This window comes from Drosophila novamexicana, unplaced genomic scaffold (assembly GCF_003285875.2).
Source record: "Drosophila novamexicana strain 15010-1031.04,08,12 unplaced genomic scaffold, DnovRS2.1 tig00004560-arrow-pilon, whole genome shotgun sequence".
Lineage (NCBI taxonomy): Eukaryota > Metazoa > Arthropoda > Insecta > Diptera > Drosophilidae > Drosophila > Drosophila novamexicana.
The window spans coordinates 42,601-54,663 of NW_020825054.1; the positions used below are offsets into that span (position 1 = coordinate 42,601).

At 40.0% G+C, this 12,063-nt stretch overlaps 1 protein-coding gene across 1 annotated transcript in view; it reads right to left on the reverse strand.

Annotated features, from left to right (window-relative positions):
* Positions 1-654: 654 nt before the first annotated feature.
* LOC115770664 (ABC transporter G family member 20-like) overlaps positions 655-12,063 on the reverse strand; it is a 49,992-nt gene continuing 38,583 nt past the window's right edge. Inside the window, exons 6-9 of the mRNA XM_030716031.1 lie at positions 6,550-6,977; positions 6,270-6,489; positions 2,183-2,360; positions 655-1,772 (exon numbers count right to left, since the gene is read on the reverse strand). Of these exons, the coding sequence (XP_030571891.1) occupies positions 1,018-1,772; positions 2,183-2,360; positions 6,270-6,489; positions 6,550-6,977 (1,581 nt within the window). The 3' untranslated portion in view covers positions 655-1,017. The remainder of the gene's footprint in view (positions 1,773-2,182; positions 2,361-6,269; positions 6,490-6,549; positions 6,978-12,063) is intronic.

Genomic DNA, 12,063 nt, shown 5'->3' on the forward strand with positions numbered 1-12,063 from the left:
ATTTGAAATGTGTCGAAAACGAGCTGCCGGACAAGCTCAGCTGCCCCACCTCGATCGGGGGCGTTGCACCAACAAATAATGCGCATGTTTAAGAAGCAGCTGCAAAGGGGTTAAAAATTTCGAACAGCACTCAAACTGATAGATAGGTGTTTGGGGCCAACCTTTGATTGCAGCTACTCTCGGTAAATAAATATTGGCTAAATCAAAGTCTGATTGAAAGGGTCGAAAGTACCTCAATTTTGCCTTTAATGAAGAGCATTTGCTTCTGCATTTGAAAGTTCACTTTGGGGCTGAAATATTATTAAAGTTAAGTGCATCAATTTTTGCAAAGCAAATGTAATTATTGCTCATATAAGCATAAAGCTTTACCTTTATTTTTTTTCAAATTTAAAACTACGTGGAAACTGCTTACATGTCCTCAAAATAAAGTTAAGCAAATGTCTCTTGGAATAGTTACTGTGACAGCATTCATAAAGGGTTCAATGAAGTTCTATGCTAAAACCGAGTTCAACTTTATTTCGGAATTTTAAGAGCTCCTTCTGTTCGCACCAATATTGTTAAATATATGTTAAAAATTTCTTTAACTTGTTTTCAGCATACCCATTATAGGTCATCCCTAATAATTAAAACATAAAATCGTCTTAAATTGCATTCACATTTTATTCATTTTTTTTGGGGGGTTTTCTGTTTCTTTAAAATAAGCATAAAATGCTATACGCGCTGTATTATTGAATTAAACATTGATTTTTGTATTTATATCCAACAATGTGTAACGTGAATGAGCATGAGGAAAAGTAGGTGATAGGTGATCGCTGATATGAAACCTTATAAATAAAAGGCACAATTATTCCATGAACATGTGACATCCGGAACCTTAAATATAAAGAGTTTTATCAAATAATTGGGTTAACTAACACATTGTAAAAGAGACATACACTCGCTAGACTTATAGAAGACTAAGGACTACCCTTACAACCTAATAAAATCATAGGCACAACTGTTGGCGCTGTTCTAGTCCTAGCCCTTTTTGAACTTAAGTAGCAGAATAGTGAGCACCAGAAAGACGAGCACCCACGATGAGATGGAAATAAAACCATTGTAGACAGTGGGATTGTCCATGCCCCAGCCACGTTGCAGTATAGACCGCATTGATTCTGTGGGCTTGGTCAGTGGCAGGAAGGCGGTAATAAACTGCAGCAGCGGAAACATGCCCTCGATGGGCCAAATAATACCGCACAGCATCACAATGGGCAGGAACGAGCCCATGGCTACATATGTCGCCGTCCGCTCCGTATCCACAGCGCAAGAGATGACAAAGCCAAAGGTCATGCCACAGAGTCCGTTGAGAATGCACAGCGCGACCACCAGCCAGATGTCACCCACCAGTGTCAGCTCAAAGAAGTAGAAGCTAACAATGAGCACGAACACCGTCTGACTGAGCATCACCGTGAACTGTGTGACGACCTGCGAGAGCAATATCTCTGGTCCTGTTATGCCTGCCACCAGGCAACGCTCAAGCATGCCCTCATTGCGTTCAATCAGCATCGCGCCCGACGTAATGGCCACCGATAGAAAAAAGATAATGGTCAGTATGACGCCGGGTGCCGCAAAGTCTGTGAAATTCGGATTCCGATAGCCGTAGATGGGCTGCGCGAAGTCCACGGGCACGCGTCCCAGCTTGGGATTCACATTGCAATCGCTCAGCAAGTTCTCCACAAAGCTAAAGAAAGTGTACTGCAGGTCGCGATAAAGCAGTGTAGAAATCTGCTGATCTGTTGATGAAAAGATTAAAACCAAGAATGTTATTGAAAGTAGACAGATATACATATATCATATATATGAAACGACACATTAGTCTAATAATGAAAAGATGAGAGCCGAATTTGATGCAGAATCTTGAAAAAGAAACAAGCTTTTCATATGATCACTCGATTTTCCACCGGTCTTGCCTATTGCAGCTATACAATATACATATATATAAAATGTTAATATTATTTTGTTCATACAGCCCATCTCATTGGGCAGCTTTGTGCACATTGACTCCCATATTTTTTCGTTACTTAAAAAAAACTACTAAAATGTGTTATTGCATTTACCAGGAATATAAAAAAAATCCATTCATTATATTCAAAAATATATACCCAATTTATTGAATTTTTGAAAATGCAATTAATATACTTACTCGACCAATCCATGCGTACGCCTAAATCGGATGCCTCTACGGTGCTATCCTCTGCATAGCGGCCATCCTCGACTCGTTCGACAAGGGCATTCGTATAGTTGGGCTGTATGACAAGAGCGGCCCAGGCATATCCGCGACGCACCTGCTCGTAGGCGGCTTCATCATCATTCACGAATTTCTGTGCAAAGAATAAAGGAATGGGAAATTAAGTCAGTGCATTCAAATACCAACTGTCAATCAAATGTTCATTAGCCTAAAAACTCAATACAACTGTCTAGTCAAAAGGGCGCATATAAAAACATATCTGCGTCTTGATACATGTGGGTGAGTGTAGAGCAGCGGCATGACTAGGCGCCTTTCGTTGTTGTTGTTGTTGTGCAATTAAAAACGTCAGAGTGTCAGGGCGCGCGCAGGACTATTGGGGCTTCCTTAATGTGTCTAAAGCTTCGTGTCTGTTCCTTTGTTATGGTAGACAGTGTAACTGTTGTTAACGTAACTTCTAGTGTAACAGTATCTCGCATCATTTCCTGTCGCATTGTTTGTTGCATGCTGGGCGGCGTTGTAGCAGCACAATAAAAGTAACTCCGCGTAATTAATGTGCGTACTTTGCGTCAAGCGATAAATTCTGTAAACAGCAACAACAATAACAACAAAAACAACAAAAAAAGGGAGTATCCTTAAGGCAGCGCCGCAAAACAATATGCGTTGCCTACTTTTGTGCGTTGCGCCTTTTGGTTTTTGCACGCCAACGTTATTGTTGCCGTTGCCAACAATATGTTTATGTTATCTTTCACAATTTCATTGCTCCGATTTTTTTTTTTTTTTTTTTTTTTTATTGAGTCAGTTCTGCTTTTCAGCTTTTGCGTTATAGGCAAAAATATAAATAATGAAGTGTAGGCTTAGAGTAATACCGATTCCGAAATTTGTGCCCCGCATATCCTTTGGGCGTAAGCCACTGCTTGTAAGTGCTCATACATTGATTAAGTTTGTTCAAACAACTTTTGGGCCAGAACTTTGCCTAAAGTTTTGGCAGCCACTTATGTACATACAATAACCCACAGACAACAGCAACAACATCCACCCTGACTTGTGGCACATGTATTGCCATTTGTATCTGGGCTAAGCTTCAGCACTTTTGTGGCTTCCTTGTGCGGATATTTAAACCGAAGAAAATCCAGAACAACAGGCGTGAAATTTACGCAATTGCCTCATTAATGCTTGGACGAATGAAGACATTCACACGAACATACACATATACGCACATGCCGAGAAAATGTGTTTGGATATACGGCGTAAGAATATCGCTTTCAATAGTACTTATTTATAACATTTAGAGCTCTAGTGTTGAACATTCGATGGTTACGATCAGCGAAAGTTAAAATATTTTGGAAGCTTAGGAAAAAAGTTGCAATTACTACAGATATCAATATATATAATTTTAACACTATGTTTGTAATGAAGCAATTGTTGTCCCATTGATAACTAGTTTGTTGCTTCCGTTATTGTCAAAAGGCTTGCTGCACAAGAGCTGATTGATTAAATATTTATAAAAAACATACATAAAAATATCTAATGCTAATTAATTTATGCACAACCAATTCAATCACATTGCTCAGAGTTGCGGCAACAAACGGCAATCAATACAGCTGCCTTTATAACTTTTGTGCTTTAGCTAAGTTCAACACTGTTTATGACAAACTTGAGCCACAAACTATGCGCAAATGAAGTCAACTTGGACGGTAAACAAGAGGGGTTATGGGAGAGCTAGCAACGTGTTATAGAGTGTAACAATCTAGAGCACGTTGTAGCTCTACGCAAATGAGCTGGAGACAGAAAACAGGTAAAACTTTGGCGCGTAGCTGCACAATTTTTGTTTTCACTTCTAGCCGCAAGTTTTTTGCCCATAAAATGAAACCACTGAGGAGATATTCTTTAAGTTAAAGCTTGTCGCTAATCAAGTGCAACACAATAAACTGACTGCACTTAGCCCCGCCTCTTAGCTACAGCTAGCAGCAAAAGGCGCCTAATGAGCAGCGTTGTCACGCCTAATGAACTTTTAATTAAAAGCCACGGCAGCAACAACAATTGGGGCCCCGCCCACAATACATTGTGAAATTTTCGACATAATTTAAAAGCAAAAGTGCCAACGGGAGCAAAGGAGCTGCCTTTTACTTGGCTAGCCCTCCGGGCTGCGTCTAAAAGGGTCGCCAAAAAAAATTAAAAACCTATTTTTATAGCACTTAGATAAGGGGGTCAAGCTAGAATGCGTTTGATGTAGACAAAACCACAAAGCAAAAGTCTACTTTGAAAGGATACAAAATGAAATTATTATTACATATATATATTTTTTTTTTAGTTGGAGCATGTAGGAGCTGCTGCTGTCGTTGTTTGTGGCAGCTTACAAAAAGAGGAGGCAACTATTGAAATGCTGTCAATAAGCGCAGCGCTTGAAGGGCAGCAGTTGAGGCAGCAAAAAATTCAAATTTCGAATGCCAAAGACCCCCCTTAGGGTACCCGGGTGGCGAGCACAGAACATTACGTTGCTATTGTTCCGCTCCTTGTTGTTGTTGCGATTGTTCCTGCTGGCTACGTGCTGATGGCTACTGGATATGCTGTTCATTGAGCTAAATTAACTTTTGGGTTTCTCAACAAGGTGCGGGAGACACAACGATCAAAATACAGACAACAACAAAATTAAAAGGCGCAGCACATTTTAGGGACCAGCGGCAGATGCGGCTTAAAGATACGGTTGCCTTGTATTTTATTTTTTGTTTATTATTTTTCTTTTTTATCTAAGTTGAAATTTGCGCAAATTAAGAGTGATAAGGGAGCGACGGTGGTTGACCGAGCTGCTTTTCAATATTCGAGGCTAAATAAAAGTTTTTGCCTCGGGTCAGACTTTGCAAATTGGCAGTTGAAGCGTTCGGATTGTTGTTGTTTCCGTTTTGCAGCTTTATTGTTACTGTTATTGTTATTATATTGTTTTTAAAAGAGCCACAATTTGTGGCTACTGCTGAAAAAGGTCATGCGCGGAGCGCTCTTTCGTTGTTTTTGTTTTACAGCAAAGTTTAGCTTTGATGTCACAGAAAAGCATTTTTTAATCTTGATTGATTTGGTCAGCTGTCAGATATTTGGCCATTAATGAAAAACCATTTTAAGAGGTACAAATGCTTTAGGGATACTTGAATGAAATATAACTTGAAGTATTCACAGTAGAATTGAAGCTTGTGAGAATCTTCCAGAAAGGCGTTGATAGTCAACGAATTATAGTTCTATTTAAAACATATGCACACAAATAACAAGACTCCTTTTTCTAACTCCCTCTCTCTCGCTTTCTTTCAATACACTTCATTAATAAGCCATGATTAACAGATTGTTTGTTTGGGAGTGCGTTTTTTGTAGCTTAGACTTGGCTTAGAGGACCAGCTTACAGTTGTGAACAAATTAGCCAAAAAGAAGGCATTGTTTTTGAAGCGTAATTTGCAATAAATTGCTGTGAGGGCAGGTCTTCTGCACTGGGGCTGGATTTCAACTACTATTTTTGCCCCACAGCCAGTAAATTTATTGATGATCTCGACCGGCCTGCAACTGCCCAGCTGCCCGACTGCCTTACTGCCACACTGTTGGTGCTGTTGCCAAAGATAAGCAGCTGTAATTTGTGTGCGCCAACACCAAAGGCAACAGCAACAACAGCAGCAGCCAAGACGGTGCCAACTCCAAGGGGGAATCGCTCTGGGTCTGGGATCCAGGCACTTGATTTAGGAGTGCGGCAGAATGGAGCAGGGGAGCAAGACGAGAGGGCCAAACGTTGTGTGCAGTAGATTGAGGAGCATGCACACAGTGGCTGACCAGCTTCGCTGTCCACACAAATTGAAATAAATTACACGAATGGCCGGCAGGGTCGAACCATCGTCTCAACGTCCTTCAATAAGCAACAGCAACAGCAACGGCAACGGCAACAACAACAATAGTTACATGAGTGGTTATTGTACTTGTAGCCCGGCTTCTATCGCAGAATTTGAGCAAAAGCCAATGACAGTGTAAGCCCCCTTTATGCCCCAAGGTAATTTGCATTGCATGTACTCACCACAACCATGCTCTTGTTCTTGACCAACATATCGAGATAACGGCAGCTGAGCATGGTCTGATTGCATCCGGTGTGCACTGGACAGAATTGTTGCACAATCATTTCCTCGGACATCTCGTGATTTGCCACGGCCAATTTGAGGCCAGTCGGATCATGGCCAATCGCGTAGCAGAAAAGTAATATCTGCACCACCGGCAGACCCACTATGAACAGCATTATCCTAGATGAGCCACAGTTATTTAGACAGTTGGCTATGTTGATTTGCTAGCCAGTTACTCACCCCACATTGCGCATCATCCAGAGAAAGTTTTTCCAGATGAGCGCATGCAAGTGATGCGATTGCATCACATGCAGGTTGTACCAGAAGGATGTGGGCATCTCCTGCGCGGGTGGCAGCGGTGGTGCAGCCGGCGCTGTGCTGCTAATAGGATCACGCACCGCCGACGACATAGATATATTATCACCGAACTCGCCAGAGATCTCGGCGGCATGCTGCTCATCGGACATGTCCAGCGCTGGATTTGATATTGCTGGCACTGTCACCTGCTCCACAATTTCCTGTGCAATAGAGGACCGCCGACGCTTGCCCATGTTCTGCATCACTGAGAGCTTAAGGAACACCTCTTCCAGCGACTCGGCATTATATTGTTGGCGCAAAAAGTCTGGTGACTCCTCAGCCAGCATTTTACCGCCGCGCAGCAATCCAATCTGTAAAGACAACACATTTTTTTATAGAAAATTGTTTTGAGTTAGAGACAAAAGTGTCGCCAAGTCAATTAAACTTTTGACTTTGACAACGACTCGTTCGTGTACTTGTGTACCCACAAACCCCAGCACCCTTCTTGTTCCCCCATACCTTCCCATGCACGATTCAGGTTAAGGTTGTCAATTCCTGGCTTGTTTGAGCGAAAGTTTCTTTGTCTTTGCACAATGACAGAATTATGCACATCCTGTTGTTGCTGTTGAAAAGTTTTATTGACTGTCCGTTGGCCTCGCCCCTCTGCAACAGGCAGCTAATCCAACGGCCGCTTTGTCACAACTTGCGGAAATTGAGTTAATTGATTTCTGTGCCGCACATGACTTGGCATACCGGGCAACATATTAGGCAAGTTCGGGACATTGTTCCTGCCACTTAAGCATCGTTCTGCTGACTGACTGCCTGGCTTTGGCCGGCAAACTTTAGCGGCTCTGCAAAACTTGGCCAACATCTTCATAGCCAACTACTCGCTCATCAATTCCAGTGCTCTGGATAGCTTCATTAGGCATGCACATGAGTGAATACAGCGCTAGTTCCTGTTCCTGCCCTGTCTGTAATGTGCCTTCACTTGGAAATTCGCTGCAAAAATGCTACATACACAGGCAAATTCACTTACACCCACATCCACAAACACGCACAAGCTCTAGTTAGTTAGAAAAGTTTTGCTGCTTGATTTGATTCTGTCTTCGGTCTACCGGAAATCGGTTGTTTCCTCAGGCTTGTCCATTGGCTGTTGTATTTGGTAATGCGTCGATAGAGCGACCTATTAACTTCCTAATTGAATGCCAATGCAGGGCTAAGGCAGAAGCTTCCTGACGTACGGCTAGCCAATTGCACTTTCATGGCCCTCGATATGATCAGCATTTATTATTGCCTCAATCTCCAAATGCCATAAATAATTCCGTTCATATTTTATGCTCTGGCAGCTGTTTTTAATACGAAATGTGAAACGCTTTCATATGTAGGTATTGATGTACCAATAAAGAATGCATATATAATGGGCGGTTTTTGGCAAATTAGATCTTAACTTGAATAGAAATATTTTAAAATAAAATAAAAAATTGTATATGCTATGGGACACATCAGTTTTAAAAAAAGTGGGCCTTAAACAACTTTTTGCACTAAGCTTAAATATGTATTTAATTCATGTATTTCATTTATAACGTTGGCAACTAGCTTATATATTATTCTGAATATGGTCAAATATACCTGCAAGCGTATTTAATCTTCTGTTCCATGAATATAACCATTTTTCTTGAATTTTTTGCGTGTATGAAGCCGGAAATTGAAAAATGATATACGAGAAGGCGTTACTGCCCACACGCCAAGGACATTGTTTGAAATTGCAGGAAAGGCTTGGTGTTATTTACATGCATATGGAAAGAAAATTAACTTTAAGTTGTTACCTTTTAAATTCATTGTAGATTTTTTCGAACAACATTTAAATCTGTTCTCTTTCTTTTTTTTTACCAAATAAATTTTTTTTTTTATAAATGTATGTAATAAAAAAGTAATACCAATTTAATGATTGATTTTGTATTGTTTGTATGGGGAATGCACTTAGCTATCTATTTTTCTTTTTAATTTGACTTTCTGTCTTCAAAATTTATCAATACAAACAATCAGTTTTGCGGGCTTCATCATTTCCTTTCCCTTTGCCGTTGAATGGTTACAAATAGTTCGAACATCTGTATTTCCTACTCACGCATGCCCATATATTTCATGCCTCCATTAGTGTGTACGCATTTAAGCACTTCCTGCTCCCAGCGCCGCCGGATGTGAACACACCTCCGTATAAATAAATGACGAAAGACCCACATCAAAGGCTGGCAACATATTATGGAAGAACATCAACGCCTTCAATTTGCGGCATTATTAACCAGACCCAAATTAACACCCAACCCAAGCCTAAATGGCTTGCAACTGAAATTGTAGCTGTGTGGCAACACTGGTTGCGTTCCGCTGTCTGCCAAAGTGATGCGTTTTTTTTGCCCCTCTTCCTTGTGGATTCTGTTTTTTCCGTTTCCTCTTTTACAGACATTGCTCCCTAAATTTAATGTCAACGTTGGCTTGTCTCATGGGAATTTTTTGACCAACACAAAGAGCGAGAGTACTAGAAAATCGCGTATACGCCCCATATTCCGCGCAGTTGATATGTAGCCGGGGCGGCGATGGCCCTTTCTGCTCTAATAAATGAAATCAGGGAGCGTAACATTATTTGATGGATATATTGTTGCGACTACTTCACGACCCCCCGTCGCATCCCTTTTCAGCACCCCTGCAGCGACAGTCAGAGCTGATTCAGTTGGCGCTTCAGTTTCTGTTTCTGAATTTTTGCTTGTTATATTTTTTTTGCCTAGTATCTTTAATAGTTTATGTTGTCTCTTCTGTGTTGCATTTTCCTTTCGTGGCGTAATTTTCCGCATGTTGCTTTTAAAAAGCAAAAAAAATATATATATTTAAAAAGAAAAATATGGAATTGTTTTTGAAGCCAGGACAAAAATGCAAATGGACAGTTGAATAATTGCTGATGTTGAGAAATTACAAAAAAAATTAAGCCTGCCAAATGGTTTGGTTGTCTACGCGTTTGTTCATGTGAGAAGGCGAGTAATTATTGCAATCGTATTGATTGACAATTAAAAGCAACATGGCAGTCGCCGTATTATTATTGTTGCAAGTGAAACAGTCAAACGGAAATTTTCTATATACAAAAGTACATATAAAAATATTTTTACGCAGCGTAAGCCAATTATATTTTTGCCAATATTACCCTTTCGACTTGGCTAAAGGTGTTTACTGTGATATAACAGAGTGCACATAAAGGAACAGTATAATGGTGTATAATAAACAAGTCCGTATACGAATTTTAATAACTCTATATTTGGATTAAATCCAAGAAGAAATGTTTATGCTACAGTATTTATTGTTATGTTGCCATATAAATTTCTCTATGTGCAAGTTTCATTAATTATTACACTCAACATTTCAAGAGTATTTTACTTTCATTCCCATTCAAAGGGTATTCAGTAAGCACCATAAAAAAGCGACCTGGCTGTCAATTCGTAAGCCTCATAAATATTTTATAGACAAAAATATTATAACTTTTATTCAACAGCTAATAGCTAAGCTTTAAATTTGTTACAACAAAAATTGTAATGATTTCGCTTAAAGTTTTACAGCAAATCGAAGTTCAAATTATTTTTCATAAATTCAGCGAGCGGCGATTGCATATAAATTTGTTGGGGTAATGCATTTACAGCCAATAAAATGCACGACAAACAATAATAATAAATTTTAAATGCCAAATTGGCGAATGCAATGCACACGAAAAAGAATGGGGCGGAGCAAACCTCGTGCCTAGGTAAGTGTCAATAAATATGTCTCACTCAATCAGCACGAACAGGAGCTCAGTCTAGTCCTATATCTATGTGTGTGCGTGTGTATATGTGTGTGGGTAAGCAAGAATGGGAGTGTGCGGACTGTCCAAATACTCACACAAGTATTTTAGTGTGCATGCATACGCTCTTATGCTGCCCTCACGCAATTCTGCTGAGTCAACAATAAAAGAACAAAAAAAAAAAAGCGAAGAAAAAACACAAACTGACCAAATTCCGCTGGGCAGTTAGACAAGTAAGTCGCACGACAGCTGAAGTCCAAGTGACGTGCAGAATTGGCGAAAAATATGTGATACTGCAGGATGACTCCTTCGAGCTGGGCTCCAACGTTGAGCATTGCGCAACCTGCGGCAAAGCAAAAACGTGGCACGAAAAAGTGACAAAGCTGAAAAAGCAATTTGCTGCCGGCAATAATACGAGTAGTCAACTCAAGCGTGCACAATCTAGGCGGACTTCGTGCTATGGTATTGCCGCCTTTGTTGTTGTTGTTGTGAAAAGAAGAGACAACACGTGTTCAATATGAGCAATTAAACACTGTAACCAAAGTTAGTAGACAGACAAAAGTCGGACCAAAGTTGCTTGCCGTTTGCCACCATAGGCAGTTTGTATTTCTTTTTCTTTCTCTTTTAAAGACTCCAACAAAAATTGCCATTAAAGACACATTTCAAAGGGCGACGCGTTGCGGTTAGATTAACTAAACAGTAAACCTTGGGCCCAATTTTATGGACTGGGCTTCAGGTTGCCAGCACGTTTTGTGGCAAACAAAGTCGCACAATGATTTTGTTTATTGGCCATAACTCTTTACCGCAATGACACACAGCGAGGGTGTTGTTGTCGTTTCGACAAGCGTCTAACAGCTGTTACCAGCAGGCAAGCGAGAGGGTTCAATTGTCGCGTGAGTGGCAGGTTCCGTACAGCAGTTGGCTAACAAGCTCAAGAGCACTCTCTGAAACAAATACTCAAATATGTATCAAATAAGCCGCTTTACATAACTTAATTTTTTTTTTTTGTGGAAATGTATTTAAGTTCAATTCCTCAATATATATCTTATTATGTAAAACTTTGTAGAAGATATATTAAATTCAAAACCTGGCATTGATTTTTAAGGTCATTTACTTAAAGTAAGTAAGTAAGCTCACGAAGCATGAAAAGCTTAACTGTTGAATGCATTTAACGTTACCTGTAATAGTAAGCACATCTGTGCAACTTGTTAAGTAATTCGATTTATTTAATCAGCTATTTTTTCTTTCGATAAGATAATAAAATATGAAAGGGAAGACTACATAGATAATTTAGCTGGATAAACATAAAACGAATTCATATAAGCATTAATTTTTCCATTTTGTGGAAATGTACAATTTAAAGTAATTTACAATTTTTGCAATGCAGCATCCCCAAAATCGAATCAAAAAGCCACGCAAGCCCCATAAAATGTAAACGGAAATCAAATCAATGCCCACGTCTGTAGAAATGTTAGCCGCAATTAAGTGTTGATAAGGACCCAAATAAATCCGTGTTTTGCAATGTTAAAAATCGATTGGCCATCAATCATTCGATTTCATATGCCCAGCATAGTGCATACACGTGTCGTTTTGTTTGTCTGTTTTCTCCACCCCAACTATCGTCAACTCTTTAAGGTCGT